Source organism: Alexandromys fortis, unplaced genomic scaffold, assembly GCF_014885135.2.
Source record: "Alexandromys fortis isolate MF-2015 unplaced genomic scaffold, M_Fortis_MF-2015_v1.1 scaffold_102, whole genome shotgun sequence".
Classification (NCBI taxonomy): Eukaryota; Metazoa; Chordata; class Mammalia; order Rodentia; family Cricetidae; genus Alexandromys; species Alexandromys fortis.
The window spans coordinates 920,860-943,377 of NW_026067984.1; the positions used below are offsets into that span (position 1 = coordinate 920,860).

The following is a 22,518-nucleotide window of genomic DNA, read 5'->3' on the forward strand; positions in this document are numbered from 1 at the left end:
TGCGTGTCTGTGTAGTCTAGCTGTCTCAGGGCGGGCTTTAACTTTCCTGGAGAGTGTCTTTCAGATGTGTTTAACCATGCTTTGCCTTTCTTTTTCTTTCTCCCCTGCCAACCCCCAATTTGTCCTTGTAGAACCTTCTCCAGAAATGCTGAAAGATACTGGAGACAGCCGGCCGGGCTGTTCTAGGACATCATGGACCAGAGGCTTCTGGTTGATATGGGCAGACAAGGGACAGTTGTGGTGGGGTGCAGCTCCAGTTGTGTCTGCTCTCAGGCACTGGAATACAGAGCTCTGGCAGAAGGAATGTCTGCTCTTCCTGTCATAAAGCATCCTTAGTAACCATCCAGCCTAGGTCACAGACTGGGAGAGCAGAGACCCCGTCCTTGACAATTCCTGGTCCATTCACTGTTCTGAGGACGATTCGGGCAGGAATTGCAGCACAGAAGCTTAAGGGTCAGCATGTCTGTCTCGTACCGGGAGCCGCTCTCTGAGACCGTGGGAAAGCGCATGGTCGTCACAGGTGAGCGGAGAGCGTGGGCTCACTTTCTCCGGGATCTAAGCCGTTTTCGTCACCCTCACATAAAGGGTTCGACTGTGAGATTAACACAGGATTATTGTTGTCTTATGCGCGGGTCCCACTGTGGACACCTCGTACTGTCAACAGGTCTTTATGGCCACAGTCAGTCTGGCAGAGCTAGCTTTGACAAGGAGATTTCCATAAGCATAAATTCATGATGAGTGGTAGGGAAGCAGATCGGTGTTAGTACGAAGTATCTTGGTCACACTTTTCACTATTAGTCATTTAGATTTATCGCATCCTTTAAAATTGGACATATCTCACGGATAAGAATTTGAGCAAAGTTAGACTACTTTTTTAAATAAATGTCTTACAATTCTAAGTGTTATTCTATTCTTCCTGCCATTTTGTCTCCTGAGACAGAGCCTCACTATGTAGCCCTGGCTGGCCTCACACTCCTTATGGAAACCAGGCTGGTCTTGAACTCATAGGGAGCCACTTTCGTCTGCCTGAGTGATGGGATTAAAGGTGTGCGCCACTGCACTGAGCCAAAAAAAAAAAAAAAAAAAAAAAAAACACTTTTTCTTAAAGAAGATGTATGTTAAACCTCATAAAATAGCTTGATTTCATTTTATTCTTTCAGCTTACAGTTATGCTTAACAGTGATTTGGGCAGTGTGTGTGTGTATGTATGTGTGTGTGTGTGTGTGTGTGTGTGTGTGTGTGTGAGAGAGAGAGAGAGAGTACAGTTATAATCCATTTCAAAAAAATAAGTTGGGTCAAGTCCTTAGAACCTAAAGCAAATTTTTATCTTATTTCATCTATTTTTCAAATTACAAGCACCTCTAACAGCCTTGTGGAAATCAGTTTGCTGCCTGTTCACTATAAGCACTAGCAGCAAGTTTTTCCATCATCTGGCTCAGCCACCTGTCTTGTAAGTCTCTTGGCGCCAACAGAGCCACCTTTCCCTGTCTAAGAGTTTGAGTAGAAGAAGGTTTCCTTCACCCCTGGCTGGCTTCACAGCAGATGCAGCACAGGGACCAGACTAAGCTAGCCGTGCCTCCTCTCCCTCCACAGAACAGCTGACTTAGGATGGGCGCAAGACCCCACAGACTGCTCAGGTGATTCCAGAAGTGAGAAACCAAGCTGAAAAAGACAAGGCCTGTTCCAAACCAACTCTTGACTGCTGTGGACACGACTCTGAAAGAGTCGGGAATCCACGTGGAGGCTGGGGGGAAGGGGTGTGCTAAAGAGCGCAAGTCAGAAGCCCTGGGAAAGCAGTGGGTGAAGGATTGGTTCGGGGTGTTCCCTTCTTCTGCCTCTGAAACCTCTCCTAGAGTCTTCTCAATTCGTCTTTAAAAGAGGGGTGGGTGAGCGGGTGGGTAGTAGTTGTGTCTGTTCTACAGGAAATTTATGAAGTACAGAACATTTCTATATCCCCACCACGGCTTCCTCAATTATTCTACCACTTGGTACTGAGGGTGGAATCCAGGGCCTTCTGAACGCTAAGCATAGGCTTTTAACCTCAGCTCTCCTCAGTTCTTGTTAGCAGGGTAACTTGTTGCAGTTCATGGGATAATAACAATGCATTATGATTAGCCATAGTATTAGTTAAAAGGCACACTTTATTCAGATTTCCTAGTGTTGTCCAATGTCCTTTTCTATTCCAGAAGTTTATCTACCATATTGCTTTCAGCTGCTCCACCTCCCAGGAGCCAATGGGGTGTGATAATTCATGAATGTCTTCTTGCTTTTAGACCTTGTCATTTTAAAGAGTACATACAACTATACAGTTTTCTCTCTCTCTCTCTCTCTCTCTCTCTCTCTCTCTCTCTCTCTCTCTCTCTCGTATGAGTGTGTGTGTGTGTGTGTGTGTGTTGTTAAATTAGGGTTATTGTATTGTGGAAGCCACAGAGATAAAGTGACATTTGCATCATGTTGCACAAAAAGGTCAATATCAACATGACTTGTCCTGTGGCTGCTGACCCTAACTACCTGGCTACAGTGGAAGCTGGCAGGTGTCTCCATGGCAACATCATTGTTTTCTTTCCTCCTGCTACTGTGCAGCCTCTACTTTTCCTTGCGGCTGAAACTTCTCCATGCATCATCTGGACCACACTTGCATGAGAGGGTTGTCTTCTCATCAACATCTTTTCGTTTATTCACTCATTTATATCAGTGTAAACTCGTGATGATTCATTTTATTCGTTGGGCTCTGCTCCAGGGCTAATCGGTTCTTGTTGTTGCCGGTCGTTTTACCTTTAGCCATTGCGCTTTCTGCTGTCTGCTGTGCCCACCTTGGAAAACATCAAGGTGGATGCGGTTGGTTGACTTGTATTTGCTTCTTTTCCCTCCTGCTCCACTCCTAGAACTGACTGTTCTCTAAGGCGCTTTGGGTTTTTTCATCAGGTGCCAGACATGACCATTGCTGTTGGAGGGTAGTTTCTTTTAGATAATTTCAGCAGAACAAGGAAATATGCGCATATATGCTAACGTGCATAAGCATGTGTAGATAATCCTGGATGTAGTCAACAATCTGTGTCTATATTAAGCTCAAGACAAGTGAGTGTATTTGAGACAGGCTCTCACTATATAGTCCAGGCTGGCTTCGAACTCACAATCCTGACTTGTTTAGCCTTCTTGGAGTCTACAGCTGCTTCCCAGGGCTGTCTCTTACCCTGGGTTCATGGTTCGCTGAATTCAGGGTCTTTGATTTGTGACTGTTCTCAGGTTCCTATGTCAGCTCAGTTTTAAACCGTGTTCCCTTCCAATATGGTGTCCAGCCAGTGCCCTCTGGGTTCTACAGAGGGGCAAAGTGGAACTCCTCCCCACGGATGACCCACCCCAGAGAAGTTATTGTCTCAGAAAAACCTACAAAAGGATTTGAGGCCTTTGAGTGCTGGTTGGAGGAACTGCTAGTCTCTTCCACTAGGCCCACAAGGTACCTTTCTCATAGGCTTCTGCCTATCAGCCCCTTCCCCGCAGAGCAGCGGCAGGCACCAGGGTGAGCTGGCTTACTTCTCTTCTCTGTCCCTCCCACTGGCCTGTCACTCCTTTGTGAAGCTTTGAAGCACTTCCTTTCTTTTTCTCTTTGTAATAGAGCCCATATTTTCTTTTCCTAATGCTATTTCTACTAACTCTTCGAGAGTTCTCTACAGTGCATTTTGAGCACGATCATCCCCTGCAATTCCTTCCTCTACCCTCTAATCTCTTCCCACCCAACTCTGACATTTCTTCCTTTCTGCTTGCTTTCCCCAACAAGTCCAGTTGGTGTTGCCCAGCGAGTTTTGGGAGCAGGTTCTGTCCTGGCATGTGGTTGACCTATAGGGGTCACATCACTCAAAACAAAACCCAAACCCAAAAACTACCTCTCTCCCAGCAGCTATGGAATGTCAAGAGTCCTAGCTAGCCGAGGGATTTCATGCCCACCTTCCCTCCTTTAGGTTGGGTAATTAACACAGAGCCCCTTACCTGGTCAAGGAGAAGAGGATTATCTGTGTGGAGAGCCCTAAAGGAAACCTCTATTTTCTTACCCTGACTCTCCCTCCTTCCCCGAGTCACATGGGAGCTGTTTCTAGTCCTCAAGAAGAGTTTTAATCTTGTGCCTAGCTATCGTCCTCTTCCTGGGGTCATTCTGGCCTCTTGCTTATCTCTGGGTCTCACCTCCAGAGCGAGAAATGTTCCCCTCCCCACTGCCATTTGATTCAAGGCCAGGAGGCAGCAGCAGTTATTAACGGGAAGTCCTGTGGGCAAAGCTTCACCAACCGACTGGTTTGTCCCGCCCATCCTTGCAGCCCCTTGAGGCTCTGTCCTGATGAACGCTCCCCAGACACTCGAGTCAGGCCCTTTCTTCTCCAGCCCCTTTGCTGAAGTCTCCCCGGCATTTGTCACACGGGGTTTTGATCTTTTCTTATGTTTGTCACCATCTGAATACCGCTACGATCTTCCTCCTCGCACTGCCTAAACAAATTATTCTTTATTGTCATCCATTCAATTGTCCCTCTGTGTTTAAATGTTTACAGGTTTTTTGACGAATTCTTTAAGGACGTACACACTGCATAGACTCACACAGAATGGTTTCAGTCCTTGTCAGGAGCGCTTACCTCTCAGTCAAGAGGGAGGAATTAGGTTTCCATACACACGTGTGGCTAATTCATTTATTCAACATTAAATCAGCACACACACACACACACACACATCAGTAGGGTCCGGGTACCGTAGTCATGAAGGACATCGACTACCCCATATACCTGTCACGATGCAGTGATGGGGGTTGAATGACTTCTTCCTCTGCATTGCTCTGTGGGACCCTTGATCAGCTGAGACGAGGTAGGGTGGTTCTTGCTTCAGGGTCTGGCAGAGGAGAAGGTCCATCGCTACTGCATCAGGAGGCTTCTGTCTGCCTCGCTCTGGGTCGTGGCTTTATAATTCCCTTCTTATCGTTACCTTACATTCATGGCATCGCACTACACGCCTTTTTTAGGGTTTATCTCTGCACTACACTCCAGACGGCTACATCATTGCATTTGTTCACCTCCTCCTTACAGTCCTCTAAAAAAAAAAAAAAAATCCCCCTGCCTCACTCACTCACTTCTTCTGTTCTCCCCTTACCGTCCATGGCAACTGCTGTTTTACCCTATAGTCTTGCCACTAAGTCAGAATTGGTAGGGGGATCCCCTGATCCCATGGGTTTGAGGTCACCTTGTCCACTTATATTGTTAACAGAATAACTGGCCCATATTTTGAGACCCTGCCTGAGACCGAAACAAAATATAAAATAAGCAAGCAAGCAAACAAACAACAGCACCCAGCAGAAGCAGGTATCCAACACAGCCTTCCCAAAGGGGTGGGACCAGCTCCCCTCTGTAGTATCCAGTGAGGGGCGGGGCTGGCTCAGCACTGCACGGTTCCAATGACACCTGTGCTAACACGGGCTGGGGCCGTGGACACCATCACAGACCTCAACTGCAGCAGGACCTTGGACCCAGACATGGCCATTGGCATCAGCTCAACCCAGACGTACCATGTCCCGGTGGAAACACAGGCCACCCAGGTCCGTACGGCCCCTGTGGCAGCATAGCCCTCAGGTACTAACATGGTCTTAGGTGACTGACCTGGGCATCTCCAGAGCTCTTGGTGGTAACAGGAGCCGTGGACACTGCCCCAGTGTCCGTGCCTACACAACTCTATGACTCCGGGTGACAACACCAACCACTCAGATCAGTAAGGCCCTGGCAGTGGTGTGATCCTCAGACTCAGACATGGTCTGAGGTGGCTGACCAGACCCCTGTTATCTACATGGCCCTCCGTGGTAACAACCCCAGACATCAGCCCAGACCCTGGCTGCTGTAGGGCCATGGACGGGGACATGGCCCTTGGCAGCAGGCCTGGCCCAGACGACGGCATGGCCCCGGATGGACTGTAGATTTTTAAATTTTAAAACGCCTACACCAACAAAGGCCACGCCTAATAGTTTCACTCCCTATGGTGGCCAGTTACATTCAGACTACCACAACATATTACTTGAGTATTCTACCCACGGGGTTCTTATGGGGTAATGGAGAATGGAGCCAGAAAAATCCTGGAAACTAGAAGGCCAGCTAGCCAAGTGGGTCAACTAGCCTATGCAATGGAAAAACAGCAAAGAGACCCAGGATTCTCCCAGGAAGGGGAAAGGCAAGACTGGCACCAGGGGTTATTTCTGACCTCCACCTGAGTGCCACGGCACATATGTACCCATATTTACATAGACGCTTGAACACACACACAGACACACAGACATAATGAATGTGGGAGAAATAATGAATGTGGGAGAAATAATGAATGTGTGTGTGTGTATGTGTGTGTCTGCATATGCACACACACACACAGACAAAATAAGGTGGAGAGAGCTAGAGGAAGGTTTCTCACATGGATGTTGACCTCCACATACATGCCATATACTTGTGCATACACACAAACAAACACACAACACACAGATTTTCACAGCTGACTGTGAGAATGAGTAGTCAAAGATGCCTGCACACGGTGCACAGCTCACTCTGGCCACTTCTGTGTCTTTCCAGGGCTTTCGGCCTCCTCTCCTTTCTCCTACTCCGTAATTGTTGCAGAAACGGGCTTGGCCATCCACCACAAACTTCTCACATTCTAGACTTGACAGCTGCTTCCTTGTTATGTCGTTTCATTTGACACTTTATCCTGTGCAAACCGAGTTTGCGTCTAGAATCCTAGTTACAACCAGCTTCCACTCTTGTGGGATATTAACATGACGCTGTCATTTCAATCTTGAATGTCCAGAAAATGTCCAAGTGAAAGGCCTGGTTCGCAGAGTGGTACAGTTGGGAGACGATGGGACTTTTAAGAGACAGGGCTTAATTATCTGATATCAAATTTTATTACAGAGCCATAGTAATAAAAAAAATTGACAGAATAAAAAGCCTAGGTGTACACTCACATAGCTACAGCCAGGCATTGTTTTGGCAAAGACTGTGTAAAAAATATGCATTGGAGAAAAGACAATTTCTTCAATCATGATGCTGGGGAAACTACATATTTATAGGTAGAAGAATAAAGTTGGATTTGTAGCATATGAAATCAGTCAAAAAGAGATTAAAGACTTCAGTCAGATGTTGAAGCTACTAGCATATAGGCAAAATACTTGAAGATATAGGCAAGAAGTTTCTGGAGAGAACTGCAGTAGCACAAGGAAATAATCTTAAGAATTCACAAATAGGATCGCATAACATTGAAGAGAGTCTGTATAATGACAGAAATAATCGCCACAGAGAAGAGAAAGCATACAGCATGGGATGGGGGTGGGAATCTGTCAGCTACTCATTCGGGGAGAAATAATGAATGTGTGTGTGTGTGTGTGTGTGTGTCTGTGTGTCTGTGTGTGTCTGTGGAGTGTGTATATACACACACATGTATATTATAAAGAACTGCACATTTTAAACACTCAAAACCCAAACCATTTGATCAGTAAGTAGCCCAAGGAACTGAATAGGCCGTTCTCAGAAGAAGAAATATAAATGGCCAGTAAATGCTTCAACATCCTTAGCAATCAGGAAAATGCAAAATATCACATTCTTTGTTGGCATGGGGGAACCCCCAGGGATGCTAAGGCCTAAACGTGGCGCTCAGAGGACAACTTGCAAAAGTTGGTTCTCTCCTTCCACCGTGTGTGTCCCAGGGATTGAAGTCGGGTCATTAGGCTTGACATCAAGTGACTTTTCCCACGGAGCCATCTTACTCACCCAAGTCTTTAGTGATTGAAACAGGAGCTCCCTGTGTGGTCAGGTTAATGTGGCATTCACGATTCACCCTAGGCTGGCCTCGACTTTGCAAACCTTCCTGTGCTCCATCACTGACTGACACTTTCTGCCTCAGCCTCCCGTGCTGAGATCACAAGCGAGTCCAGCCATGCCTACCTAACAAAGACATTCTTTACTTCAGATTTTTTTCCTCATGAATTTCCACTTCGCTCACAATAAAGCTAGTTGCTGAACAGTGAAAAGGCATGTAAATGTTTGTTGTGTCTGTACCTGTAGGCTCAGCTACACCAGACGCTGCAGAAACAGAGGCAAGAAGATTGCTTGAGCTCAGGGTTGCAAAAAGCAACCTGTGCAACATGCAAAGACCCACTCAGGAAAATTAATAATTAATTAAATACAAAATTAATAATTAATTAACTACAAAAGCACAATAAGAAATCGTCTGGCTTTGCTCAACGTTTTTCATGAAGCCGCTAGTATTCAGAGGTCAGGACTGCTGAATTGTTTGCACAGACTGGTTCAGAGGGGCTGGAAGCCTCTGCCTGGCCTCTGTACATCTGGGTTGTTTGTGTACATGATATTCGGGTTACAGGCTCAGCAAAAAAATGCTAACACTTTGAGTCAGCCATTTTTGTGTGCTAGAAACCCAGCGCATGGAAGCCAGGAGCGTTGAGGCGCTCCCTCTTCTCAAGGGATGGTCTTTGTTAGAAGCAAATAAGCAGCAGAAATCTCTCTAGGAAAAGGGCAGAAGCCGGTGTGATGGATGAAACCGGAAGTGATAGAAGACGAACACAAATGTATGTGCAATTTTCAAAAGCATTGCTCCATTAGCCTAGGTTTCACTGCTCCTTATTCATCTCTTTTGCCCTGTGAAGCTGTCACACTAATAGTTATGTCCCAAATCCAATTACTTTAAAAATAGAAGGTGACTTCACACTGAATTGCCGGTGGTTTCCTGTCTGAGAAAAGACCGAGACAGCTCTCCTGCCGCACACTTGGCTTAAGCCTCACGACTACAGTCTACGATGGAAATAGCCCCGGTTTTCAGAAAGGGATCACGGCAAAGCTCATACACATTCATGATGCCGAGACCCTGAGCTGGTAAAGCCGCATCTTACTTGTTGATATTTTATTTATTTTAAACTGCGTTCATCTGTGGTCATGGTGTGTAACTTGCCTCGAGTCATCATTTGTTCTGTCGTTGGAATCTGTATTGTGCACAGTAGGCAACCTCTTACCATAAATCTTTGACCCGGGACAACTAAATAAACTAAAGATTGGCATTGAGGGGCTGGGGCTGCAGCTCAGTGGTAGAACACTTGCCTGGCATGAGCGGTAATCTGAGTTCCACCCCAGAAATGGAAGGAGGATGAAGAGCAGGAGGCAGAGGAAGAGACAAAAAAATTAAAAAAAAAATAACAACTTAGTTGGAAATGATCTTCTGTTGGGACACAAGACGCCATGTGATTGTAGCAAGCATCTGGCTGGTCTAACGACACCAGCCGAGTTATATGTTTTCTCTCAAGGACACACGCTATGAGAGCAAGGGTGGTGAGCTTATGCAATCACTATGAGCCTCCAAATCTTTTTCGTAAGACACATTATTATTCTTACAAAAACCTAAGTGCCACACTGAAAGACCTTATCTGTAAGTTCCTGCAATTCTAAATCAATCACCACCAACTGCTGACCTCACTCACCATCACCAATGTGATTTGTTGTTGTTGCCATGGAGTGGAGTAGATTGACCCGACCCTTAGGAGAAGAAGTCTACGGACAAGCTGTTTGCTTTTGTTTTCTAAGAACAAATAAACACCTTTATTGTGTGAGCTAAAAGACAGGAAGAGAATTCACCTAGATGCCTTTCTGGGCCTTGCCTTAATTTTCCAAAGTGGCTATTCTTGTAGGTCGTTTGTGGTTTTTAAGATTTATTTCATGTGTGTGCATGTTTTGTCTGCATGTATAGCTGTGTGCCGTGTACATGCCTGGTACTCATGGAGGCTAGAGGAGCCTTTGGGTTCCCTGGAACCAGAGCTACAGATGCTGGTTACGGCTGCCTTGCAAATGTGGGGGTCAAACCTAGTTCCTCTGCAAGAGCAGCAAGTGCTCGTAACCACTGAGCCATCTCTTCATCGCTCCTGACCCATAGGCTTTGTAACAACACTGCCTAAAATAATGAGTAGCACTCAGGGCAGCAGCCCGGGGCTCCGTCTGCTCCGGTTGAGAAACAGGATATATGTATGTGTAGATAAAGAGTTCATTGAGAGGGGTTGGCTCATGTGATGACAGAAGCTGAGAAGTCTTGTGACCTGTAATCTGCAAGCCCAAGAGCCCGGAGAGCCAGCGTTCAAGTCCAAACTAGAAGAGCAGCTGCTGGAGGACCCAACAGAGAGCAGGCGCTCCTGGGCACACCCTTGGTTCCCTTCGGGGCCTTGGCAGATGGCATGATACTCGCTCCCCCTAGAGGGTGGCTTCATTTAGCCTCCCAATTCAAGTGCTAGTCTCTTTTGCAGACATTCTCACAGATGATCAAGGAATAATGATTACCAGCGATTGGAGCATCCTTACACACACACACACACACACACACACACACACACACATAGCAGTCAAGAAAACACATCAAATAAATTGTCACAATCTCTCTGAAGGGGACTCAGCTAACTGCAACCCCAATCTATTGCATCAGTCCCCCAAATGTGACATGCATAAAAAACTACTTATGGAAGCTGAAGAATGCTGATTCTCAGGTTCTACTCCCCAAATTTCGACCTCACTTTTTTGGGGTTCTTGGGACCTGCCAAGTAGAGACATGCTGCGGCCATATATGTGCACACTGTGGGAAAGGCAGTTGCCCCAAGAGCAACAGGGGCTCCCCACACTCTGCTCCTTGAAGTGCGCACATGAGCTAAGTCTATCGCTCCTCAGGTCTGACTGGTCTCTAGACAGACGACTAGAAGCTTGACTGACCCACGGCTCCTCTTTTTTGCCACATTGCCTCAGTTGATCCTGAGCTCCTGGGCTGAAGTGATTCTCCCATCTCAGCCTGCTGAACTGTCGGAGCCACAGACGAGGCTCCACGGACCTGGCTCTCAACGGTTGATTTCAAACGTAGTTTAAAATCCCACGATCTTTTTTTTTTTTTAATAAAGAAAATGGGAACGTTTTTGTGTGATTCAAATTAGTGTTCATTATCCTAATCTGGAAACGATTACACAAAAATGAAACCTGTTTCTCGGCGCAGTGAATGATGACACCGTTGACAGGATAGATAGGAACCCAGGTTGTCAAAACTTAGGCAAACAGAGCTAAGCGAAGGAGGGGAGATTAGTGAGTAAGTGCTGACGGCATCCCGGCGCGATAAATTCTTTGTTCCCCGGAAAGGAACCGATCCCGCCCACATCTCTTTTTTGTAGAGATTTCTAGATTCTCAAGAGTTCAACTTACAAGCTACGTAGCTATCAATGCCACTTTTGTACACAGACACACATAGGAAATAGAACCGAGTAGACACGCTAACCACATGGGCTAAATTAAAAATACAAAACAAACCCCCAAACAGGTGATCCCACAATGTGCTCCGTCTCAGTCATTTCCTTTGCTGAGGATTTGGCAGCCACGTGGAACACAGCTCCATGGATGAGCCACACCACACCCCCCTTCCCATTACTAGCCTTTGGGTTCCGTGCACACTCTCTGACACGTGTGTGTCCATGTGTCTAGTGGAGAGCCGCTGTATCTTATTTACCAGGATACAAGAAGCAACTGCCGTGCAAAATGCAGAGATTGCATTTTCTCCTTTCCTCTGCAAAGAGGAGTATCTTAGACTCCCTGGGGTGGGCCCCGAACAAATGGTAGTTTATCATTGCACTCAAACACTGGAAGATAAAGATTGGACTAGGTTTGTGGGAAACTTAGATTTGTGAATGCCATCTCCTGGTTGGGGGAGTTGAGGCTCCGCGGAACTGTGGTCTCAAGCGTGCATTGCTTTATTTCAGTGGTCTTGACCCCTGGCGGGGGGGGGGGGAGGTCATATGACCCTTTTGCAAGGGTCGCATATCAGATATCTTGCAAATCAGATGTTTACATTATGACTTATAACGGCGCAAAATTACAGTTATAAAGTAGCAACGAAAATAATTTTGTAGTTGGGGGGTTCACCACAATGCGCGGAATTGCATTAAAGGGTCGCAGCTCGAGGAAGGCTGAGAACTGTCGCTTTATGTAAAGGAATGTGAAAAGCTGTCAATGTTAATAGATACGTTGGCCAGGGGGCCCTTTCATCAGTGTTCGATGAATGAGTTTTTGCTGTTCGCGTCTATGAGGCCTGTGCGGCCTGAGCCCTCACTTTGAAAAGCTTCAGCTCACAAATCAGGGCCAGGGAGTGGCGGTCCTGCTCGTAGGGTTTAGAGCTCAGGGCCTCGGATGTCCTGGCCCACACATCTTCATGCGGAAGTTGAAATCTGCTTCTTTGCTCCCTTGTTATAATTTTCTTTCAATGATCTCGGAGGACAGCTCTAGAAGACCGGGGTACTTACACACGACCGCCAGCCTTTAAAGCCAGAACACACCTTTAATCCCTGCCCCGAAGAGGCAGGCAGGTGGATTTCTGCAAGTTTGAGGCCAGCCTAGTTACCATAGCAGGTGTCAGACCAGCCAGCTACATAGTAAGACCCTGTCTCAAAAGACTAAAACCACCACCTACTAAAAACACTATCTCCGAGTTAGGATAGGAATTTGTCCAATTATTTTCACATAATGATACGACTCAAGTAAAAGCTACACATGCAAGCGGCACCATTTTCCTGTGGGCACAGCCTTAGCCTCCTGCCTGCTTCAGCTTGCAGACATTCTACACTAAGGCACCGTGTGGTGACGGCAGGGGACACACAGTGGTCATGTGGATTGGGGGAGGGGGAGGGAAGTGGGAGGTGGTGGTGGGGAGGAGGCAGAAATCTTTAATAAATAAATAAATAAAATGGTGCATTGTGTGAAAAGTAAGAGCACCTACTAAAGCATATCTCACAGTTCAGAGAGAAGCTCCCGAGAATGGAAGAAAAAAAAACAACGGCTCACCCCCACCTGGCCAAAGGCAGGGCTCCGTTCTCCAGAATCTATGTCTATACAGCCGAGTGGGTAGTATTTTAACAAGTGACTCTATTGTAAGGCCACTTAAAAGACAGCTTCTGTCCTAACAGCCAGTCCAGTAGCCTGCTCATCCTGGCAACCTAGATAGAATCTTCTGCACACAGCAGGTGAGGGACGGTCTCTCAGCCCTGCCCACTCTCACCTCTGGTGATGGACGGTCTCTCAGCCCCATGTCTACTTCCTGCCCATGCTCCCCTCTGATGACAGATGGTCTCTTGGCCCTGCACTACTCCCTGTCCTTGGCTCACCTTTTCACCTCCTTTCTCTCCTGTGGTTACGGAGGACGGAAGGACAAGGATAAAGCTGCAGATGAGAATCTCAGCCCTTCTTTGGTCTCCACTACATTTTCATTGTTACCCAAGGATATTTAGGGAATCTTGGAGAAAGCTTTGAATGCAGCTTCAGAGTACAGCTGATTGACCACGCCTCTCCCCTCACCTACACCCAAGGAAAACCGGCCACATTCCTCCCCTGTGCCTTTAATTTCTCCTTTTGTCCAGTAAGACAAACTCCTCCTCTCAATGGCTAGGTTGACCAGCATTCCCAATGGGCTTTGGATGAAATAACTTCTAGATCATTGAATTTGCAGAGGGACAAACGGGAATAGGTGGCCACCTTAACTCTGACCTCTGCTGCTACCCTAGCCGAAGCCAGCCTCCCTGGCTCAGTGCTTCCACTGGAAAACACAGAGATGTTTTCCCAGCAGGATGGACTGTGGTGGCCATTCTTGGTCGTCAACCTGACTAATCTGGAATAAACTACAAACCCAAGTCGTTGAGCACACCTGGGAGAGTGTTAATTTAGTTAATTGGATCATTTGATGTCGGAAGTTCCACTCTGATTCTGGGACACACCTTCTCATGGCAGCCTATATAAAAGACAAGAAAGAAGCCTTTGCTCTTTGCCTGCTTGCTCTGGCTCTCACTTCACCGGCATTAGAGCCTACTTCTCTCAGGCCAGACCCGAATGCCCATGAAGACATCCAGGCTCACCGATTGAACTACTGCCGGATTCTTGGACTTTCTGTTGGTAGACAATCATTTTGGACTAGTTGGACTACAGCCTGTAAGGCCATCTAATAAAGCCCATTGCGCGCGCGTGTGTGTGTGTGTGTGTGTGTGTGTGTGTGTGTGTGTGTGTTCTATCAGCTCTCGAGAACCCTGACGGATACAGGCATGTTCATAATTATCAGAGTCTTGCCTAAGACCTTCTTTTATATAGATGATTACTGATGTAATCCTTGTAGTCAGAAAAAGATGAAAGGCTTCAGGCTATCCACTGATATATGGATAGATATTCACTTCTGATGGGAAATGCTTTTCTCTTCTCCTTCCCCATGTCCCTCTCCTTCGCCTCCTCTCTCTGTAGTTTCCTAGTATTGTTCAGTTTTTGCTTCACACCTGTATGCTCAGGGCCCCCTGTGTCAACCTCCAGACTGGGGGTGGGGTGGGGGTGGAGGTCCTCCCAGACGAAACCTGCCAATTACAGACAGGTGAGAGCCATTGCTTTAGTTTCCCCACCTTGTTTGGAGCCGCTAGCCCTCTTGATTGAAGTCAATGTTTATCTGCCCACCCGTCCTTTCCACTGTAACACTAAGGAGAAAGCTGAAGCTACCCAAACTATGTCCGGCTACGCAGGCAGAACTTCAGTGTTTTCAAGGGGCCATCCTGAACTCTCAAACTTGCTCAGAGATTTTTTTTTTTTTTTTTGCTTTAAGTTTTCTTTCTGTTCAGTAAGAAACTGACCACGTGTTTGGTAAGAATCCCAACAGGAGAGATTTCTGAGTCAGGGAGGCTTGGCCTGTGGCGTGGGCTAGGATGGAACTGCCTTCGTTTTTATGATTTCACGTAATCCCATTTTTCAGTTCCCAAGGTTATTACCCAGGGCGTTAGAATCCTTTCTGAAAGTCCTTGCCCACCTGTGTCTTGGAGTGGCCTGCCTTTGTTTTCTTCTGTTGCTTTCATTTTTGGTCCCCAGAAGATGGGCCACGCCTGGCCCTCTCCTCCTCTCCCTATCAAACGATGCAATGTTGTATGTATAAAAACCACACCATTCAACATTTAAACCTCCTAGGGTTGTGTTGCTTTTTGCGATGGGATCTCTTGTGGCCGCCACACCAGCTTCGAACTTGCTGTGTAACTCAGGCTGGCCTTGCACTTCTGATCTTCCGTCCTCCACCTCCCAGGCAGCTGCACAACCACTGAGCAGCTTCCATTATTAGCTGCTCACGTCATATATGAACGGCTCAAAATTCTAAGTTTTGGGTCTTCGGTCAGTTTTTCTTTTTAAAATTCATTATTCCTATTCACTTACACACCACAATGCAAAGCACTGGAAAAGCTACATTTCCGTGTCCCAGTTCTTGTCTTTCTACCCAGATAAACGGACTTCATCTTGTCCAGAGATTCTCAGCCTTCCTCATACCGTGACCCCTTAGTTCATGTTCTGGTGACCCACAACCATAAAATTACTTCATAACTGTAATTTTTGCTACTGTTCTGAATCCATAATGGAAATATCGGATATGCAACCCTGAGGGGGCCATGACATACAGGTTGAAAACCATTGTTCTATACAGTGTTTAAATTTTGTCTGTGGGAAGGCATTTAGACAGACACACAGAAGTCACATCCAGGTTCCTTTCCCTGCTCTGCAAAGGGACTAAATGGCGTTGAGTTAAATTTTATTTCTAAATGTTTGGCTACACTTGAGAAATAATGCTGCCTAAGTGAAAACGCGTTAAGCTGCATTTAAAAAGAGAATTATCCCTGCAATAAAGTCACGCTCTCAGAAAAATGTGTTGCCTACAGGTCTCCCTGGCAGCGGTGCTCCGACTCTGGGTTCATCCTGCTCCTCACCATGGCAGATCTCTCCGGGATGTGCTCATATGCACATGGACTCATTTGATCACACGCATTTATTCTGCTAGGACCAAGGCATTCGCTGCCTTTGCTATCAGTCAGGGAAGACAAAGAGACCGGGGAAACCCTCACTTGGGACTTTCCTGGTCTGTTATCTTAGAATCAATTCACATTTGACGATACTGTTCAATTATTTACATTCTTGCAAAATTTGGAAGTCCCCAGACTGAATTTTTTCCCATAACCCAGTAAATGCATAATCATCATCATTGATCATGATGATAGTACACGGGGAAGAATAAGCTACAATCCACACTGGAAATTTAGATTTTTATAGAAAGATTTTTAAATTTATTTTTATAGAAAGACAAGTTTCCCTATACGGTTAGAAAAAAATCACGCTCGAGCAGACACACACATGCATTAGGCATGCACGCACGCACACACGCACATGCATTAGGCATGCACGCACACACGCACATGCATTAGGCATGCACGCACGCACACGCACACACACGCACACACACACACATGCATTAGGCACGCACACACACACACACACACACACACACACGCACACACGCACAAACATCAAACAAAACCATTGCCCAGCAGGTGACAGGGTGGCACACCTGACGACAGGCAAGTGGACACGTTCACATTTGTCTGGAGCAGCAGATTCCACAGCAACGAGCGCCCTGTGCAAACATCAGCCTGAACTAGGAACGCTGTGAGCTAGGAGTGCTCCGCTCAGCTGCATCCTTTTGTTACAGAATCGTGGTACCCAGCAGGAAGAAGTTTATGGCTCCCACCATTTTTACGCTTGCAGTCCCGGCAAGACGTCCGCCTAGCACTGTTTTGCGGCCGTCATCACCATCCGTCTCCACGGCTCTTTCACTGTGAAAACCTGAAGCTCCGCACCCGTCAATGCTAACTCATCATTACTCCCCACAAGCTCGGGCAACTGGCTCTCTACTTCCTGTCTCAGATTAGTTACTCTAAGAACTCCATGTAACGGCAATCCTGCTCTAGTGCCCTTTGTGACTAGCTTGTTTTATTTAGTCTATGTCCCTAAAGGTCATCTACGTCATGCAATATATCAAAACTTTCTTTTTGCATTTGGTTGTAATGTATGTATGTATACATACACGTGTGTGTGTGTGTTTATGGGTCTGTGTGTGGAGGTCAGAGGCCAACATTGGGTCTCTCTCTTTTTTCACCTTACTTTCTGAGATAAGGTCTGTCACTGAACATGGAGCTCCCTGATTTGCCTAGGCTAGCTGACCCGTCAGCCCCAGGGGTCCTTCTATCTCTGCCTCCCCAGGAATGGAATAAAAGAAACACACTGCCATGCTTGGCTTTCTACATGGCTCCTGGAGATTTAAACTCAAGTCTTCATGCTTGAACAGCAAGCCCTTTACCAACTGAGCCTTCTCACCAGAACAGTGCTGGCCCATGCCTTTAATCCCAGTACTTGGGGGCAGAGGTGTGTGGGTCTCTGTGAGTTCAAGGCCAGCCTGGTCTACAGAGCAAGTTCAAGGATTGTCTCCATAGCTACTAGGGAACCCTGTCTCGAAAAAAAAAAAAAAAGTGTTTTCATTTGTGTCTTTCTGCTCTTGACTATGAATATGGTATGTCCAGCTGTCTTAGACTCCTGCCTCTAAGAGTAACCTCCACGATTGCCACCTGGAATTCTGACCTAAACCAACCTTTTTCTCCCTAATGTACTTTTCGACCGGTTATTTTCTCACAGTAACAGAACGGGTAGAATGTCCCATTTAGGGCTGAGCCCTCACTGTCACCGATTCTAAGCACTTTGACCACTTGAGTTGCTTCCTTAACCACTGTCTCCTACAAAAAAAAGAATCTATCTTGACCAATGTTGAGAACAGCACACATCTATGGCTGAAAAAAAAATGCTTAGAAAGCAGTTTGATATCATGTCCATTTAGAAAAAAAAGACAATAATTTATCTCATGTTGGTTTAATTTTAGTAGGTCATATGCGTCTAGAAATAAATCTTTTAGATTTTCTAATGTACTAAATACATTTTTTTAGGTAAGCCCGAATTTTCTGATTTTCATTGGTATATATTGTAATGGTTGCCTTTTGCCTGTAATTTTATTAATTTGGGTCTTCTGTCTCTTTCTGTAGGTTAGCCTGGCTGAGGGTTTTCTATCATACTTTTCTTTGCAAAGAACCAACATAGTTTTATTAATTTTGATGGTTGTAGGGTTTTTTTTGTTTTGTATCCATTTCATTGATTTCTTCCCTGATATTCATGATTTCTTTCCTGTGTTGATTTGGGGTTTGGCCTATTCCTTTCCCAGATCTATAAGGTGTGTTACTAAGTTGTTTATTTGGGGGTCTCTCTGGTTTAAGCAGGCACTTAGAGCTATAAACTCCGCTTCTAGGGCTTTCATTGTATCTCACATTTGTTTTATTATGCTTTCATTTGCATTTGATTCTAAGGATGTTTTTTATTTCTTCCATGATAGCTCCACAGACTCATTCATTGTTCAATCATGTGTTATTTAGTTTCCTTGAATTCGTGTCCTCTCTAAGGGTTTTCTTGTTGCCTTTTAGTCTTACGTCATTGTGATTAGTTTACCATGTGTCCTAAAACACAGCCTACTTAAGAGAAAGGTCTGTGGGTTGCTGAGAAGAACATATATTTGCAGGGTTTGGATCGATTGCTCTGTCAGGTTAATTTTATCTGATGTCAATGAATGAAAATCTTTGGGTTTTTTAATTGTTGTTTTGCTAAGATAGCCTGTCAATCGTGAGGAGTGGGTATCTAGGTCATCCACTGCTATTGCGCTAGGGTTAACTTGTGATTTTACATCTAGATGTTTTTCTTTTATTAAATCAGAGGCTCCTGTGTTCAAGGCATACACATTTAGGGTTCTAACATCCTCTTTGTGGGTTATTCACTTAATCGGTAGGAAATGATCTTTATCTTTTCTCACCAGTTTTGGTTTGAAAGCTCGTTTTATATATTAGAACAGCGACATCTGCTTGTTTTCTAGATCTGTTTGCTTGGGACGCTTTTTCTCACTTCCACCCTAAGGTCCTGTTTATCTCCTGTGGCGAGCTGGGTTTCCCAGGAACGGCATACAGACGGTGCCTGCTTTTGAATCTAGTCTCCTAGTCTGTGCCTTTTGACTGGAGAACCGAAGCCATTAGTAGTTATTCCTGAAAGGTGTATATTGACTTCTGCCTGTCTGTTAATTTTGCAGTATATGTCCCCCCCCATTTTTCTTGTTTAATCATTGTTCTAGTATGATTTATTGCTGCCTGGAGCCTTATAGATGGATTTTTTTTTCTCTTTAGTAAGAAGGTTTCTACATCTATTTTCTGAAGAATTGATTAAGTTGTCATGTAGCCCTTTAATCTATTTTATCATGAAAAGCTTTTATCTTTCCTTCAGTTATGGCAGGTTCCTTTTCTGGGTATAGATATCCTGGGCTGTCACTGTCTTCAACGGGCTCTCCTAGATTGTAAAATTTTAGTCGATAAATCTGCTGTTATTCTGATGGCTCCACCTTTGTACGTGACTTGGTGCTTCTGTCTTGGTGCTTTCCAGATACTATCTTTTTTTAAAAAAATATTTATTTATTTATTATTTATATAATATTCTGTCTGCAAGCCAGAAGAGGGCACCAGACCTCATTACAGATGGTTGTGAGCCACCATGTGGTTGCTGGGAATTGAACTCAGGACCTTTGGAAGAGCAGGTAATGCTCTTAACCTCTGAGCCATCTCTTCAGCCCTCCAGATACTATCTTTATTAAAAATTATTTCAGAGTCTGGGGACACAGCTCAGTGACAGATCCCTTATCTAGCACACATGAGACCAGAAATGTCATCCCCAGCTCTGGAATAGTGCAGAAGTTTGGGGTACTTGGTACAGTCTCTATATTGCTCCCTGGGTTGTATATTGACTGGGAAAGCAACCAGAGCTGCTTGATAGTAGCGCTACACAAATCCAGACTAGCCAGTGACCCTTCGGACTTCAGTAACCACTGGAGGGTAAACAACCACGGATAGGAGAGCATAGATTCAGATCTTAGTATTAAGACTGCGCGTGGGAGGGAAGTATGGTGGATGAGAATAAAGATTGAGTATTAGGTCAACATTAAATTTTTTAAAAATATGGGTAAAGTACCCAGAAGGGGAAAATTGGGATAATGTTAGGGTCTGAAGGTTTTAGAGATAGCTGAATCTATATGAAAGGTAATGATAAGTTAAAAAGAAGCGAGGATAAGGATGAGAGAAAGAAGAGGAGCTGTAAGAATAGGGGGAAGTGTGTGGGGTGTGGCCGAAGAGGACCGGAAAGTGCTTGATAGCGACCGTCCAGGTTTCATTCTCCTCAGCAACCTCACCAGCACCTGCAGCCATTCGCTTCCTTGTGCCCCCACCCCCTTCTGACTGGGGTAAGACAGGATCTAGAGCTCATTTTCATTGTGTTGCCCTGAAGGCCAAGGGCATCAAACACCTTTTCAAGTATTACTGGTCATTTCTATTTTTTCTTTTGACAACTGTTTATTCTGTTAGCCCATTTATTGATTTGACTTCCTTTCTTCCTTCCTTCCTTCCTTTCTCTCTCTCTCTTTCTTTCTTTCTTTCTTTCTTTCTTTCTTTCTTTCTTTCTTTCTTTCTCACTTTCTCTCTCTCTCTCTTTCTTCCTTTGACTTTAGCCTTTGCAGTTCTGCATGTACTCTAGAAATTAATGTCTTGTCTAAGGTGTAGTTAGCAAAGTTTTCTTTCCTGCTTCCTTTGGGTGTTTCTTCACTCTGGTGAGTATTTCCTTTGTTGTGTGGAAGCTTCTTAATTTCATGTAATCATATTTGTTAATTCTTGTGCTATTGTAGTCTTTTTCAGGTTTACATTAAAGTCTTTAATCAACTTTGTGCAGGGAGAAAGACACAAATTTAATTCCATTCTACAAGTAGAATCCAGTTGAGAACACTTTTTTCTTTTTTTAAATCTCTCTCTCTCTCTCTCTCTCTCTCTCTCTCTCTCTCTCTCTCCCTCCCTGTGTGTTGTGTGTGTGTGTGTGTGTCCATGTGTCTGTGTGTCCATGTGGGTGAGTGCTGGTATATGTTTGCTGCTGTGCACATGTAGAAGTCAGAGGAGAACCTGGGTGTTCCACCTTGTTTGAGACAGGCTCTCTTGTTTGACTCTGTATCCAGGCTAGCTGACACAAAATCTCCCAGGGACTTTCTGCCTCCCATCCAGCATGCAAACACTGGGATTACAGATGCATGCAACCACGTCTGCCTTTATGAGGCTTCAGGGGCATCTGAACTATTCTCACACTTGTACAACAAGCGCTTGTGGGCTGAGCAATCTTCCCAGCCTTTAAACATATTTTCCATTCTTCTCTGACTCGGTTCCCTGCAGGTGTCCAATCTGATGTGACCCTCAGATGGACTCCCTGAACTGAACTCTTCCATGTGTCTAGGTGTGGTCTTCCTTCAGCCCTGGAGCTGACACAACCACACAAGCCCTCAGCTCACAAGTGGACTTAGGAGTAGGCGTCTCCGCAGCTGAAACGCTGCTGATTGCGGGATGCTCTGTGCTAAACACGATGTTTGCCAAAAAGTGTTCTTTGTATCATTTAAACTTTTGAATATTTAAGGAACCACCTGGAGAAGATGCTTATAGTCATAAAATACCTCAGCAAAAAGTTCAGAACACATTTTCTAACACTGGTTTTTAGTACAGTGTAACCCCCAAAATTCAAGTAGCCCAAAATAACACGAAAAGGCTCTAAATTGAACTGTTTGTAAATTCCTAGTTCTGGACGCACCAAAGCATCTCTACTTCAAATTCTTGGTTCCAATTTAGCTTTCTAAGCATTTCCTAGAGTTATCACAGTTGTTACATCGTCCTCCCTTTTCCAGCTGCCATCAGCAGGGAGCAACATCGGAGAAATGGCAAGCAGAAGTCAATGTTTATCTGGTACTCCACCTGGGCGCTCGGTTCGGCTCTCAAGCTTTGATGTTCAATAATTGATTAGAAGAGAAGGGAAGGAGTTGGCTTTGTCTTCTCCAGGTGTGTTCGCAGTGATTTCATGCAGACAGCCAAGACACGCTGTTAGGACTGCAGAAGGCACAAGCCCGGGAGAAAGAGAAAGTGGGAAGCTAGGTGACAAACTGGGAAAGAGTGCCATTGTTTGGGGGTCAGGATCCAAACAAAGAAGGTAATAATGCAATAGGAATAAAGATGGACTTTGCACATAGAGCTAATTATCAATTCAAGTGGAAGGCGGGTAAAGACGATGCAGTCAGTTGGCGTGGAGATTGTGGGTGACTGTAAACTCAAGATGTGCGTAGAAGGTAGCGTGCTTGTGACGAAGCTGAAAATCATAGCAGTCTGGGCTTGTCAAAAGACTGTCTGAACTGGACCTCAATTTAGTTAATGTGTGTGTGTGTGTGCGCGTGTGTGCGTGTGTGCGTGTGTAGGTCAGAGGACAGCCTGAGGTAGTCACTTCTTTCCTTCTACTGTGTGGATTCTGGGGATTGATGGCTGTACCTGGGCTATCTCCCTGGCCCCGCATGACTATACTTTAAGGGAGACGTTAATAAATTGAAGAGCATCAGGAAGGCACTCAGGTATGGTGGAACCTATCTGTAGCCCTAGTGCGCAGGAGGCTGAGGCAGAAGAATAGCTGTTTGAGGACGGCCTGGACTGTATAGCTGGACCCCATCATT

General features: G+C 45.4%; 1 protein-coding gene across 1 annotated transcript in view; it reads left to right on the plus strand.

Moving 5' to 3' along the window:
• Positions 1–459: 459 nt before the first annotated feature.
• Positions 460–22,518, plus strand: part of Spmip2 (sperm microtubule inner protein 2) — a 69,450-nt gene continuing 47,391 nt past the window's right edge. Inside the window, exon 1 of the mRNA XM_050158833.1 lies at positions 460–520. Within this exon, the coding sequence (XP_050014790.1) occupies positions 460–520 (61 nt within the window). The remainder of the gene's footprint in view (positions 521–22,518) is intronic.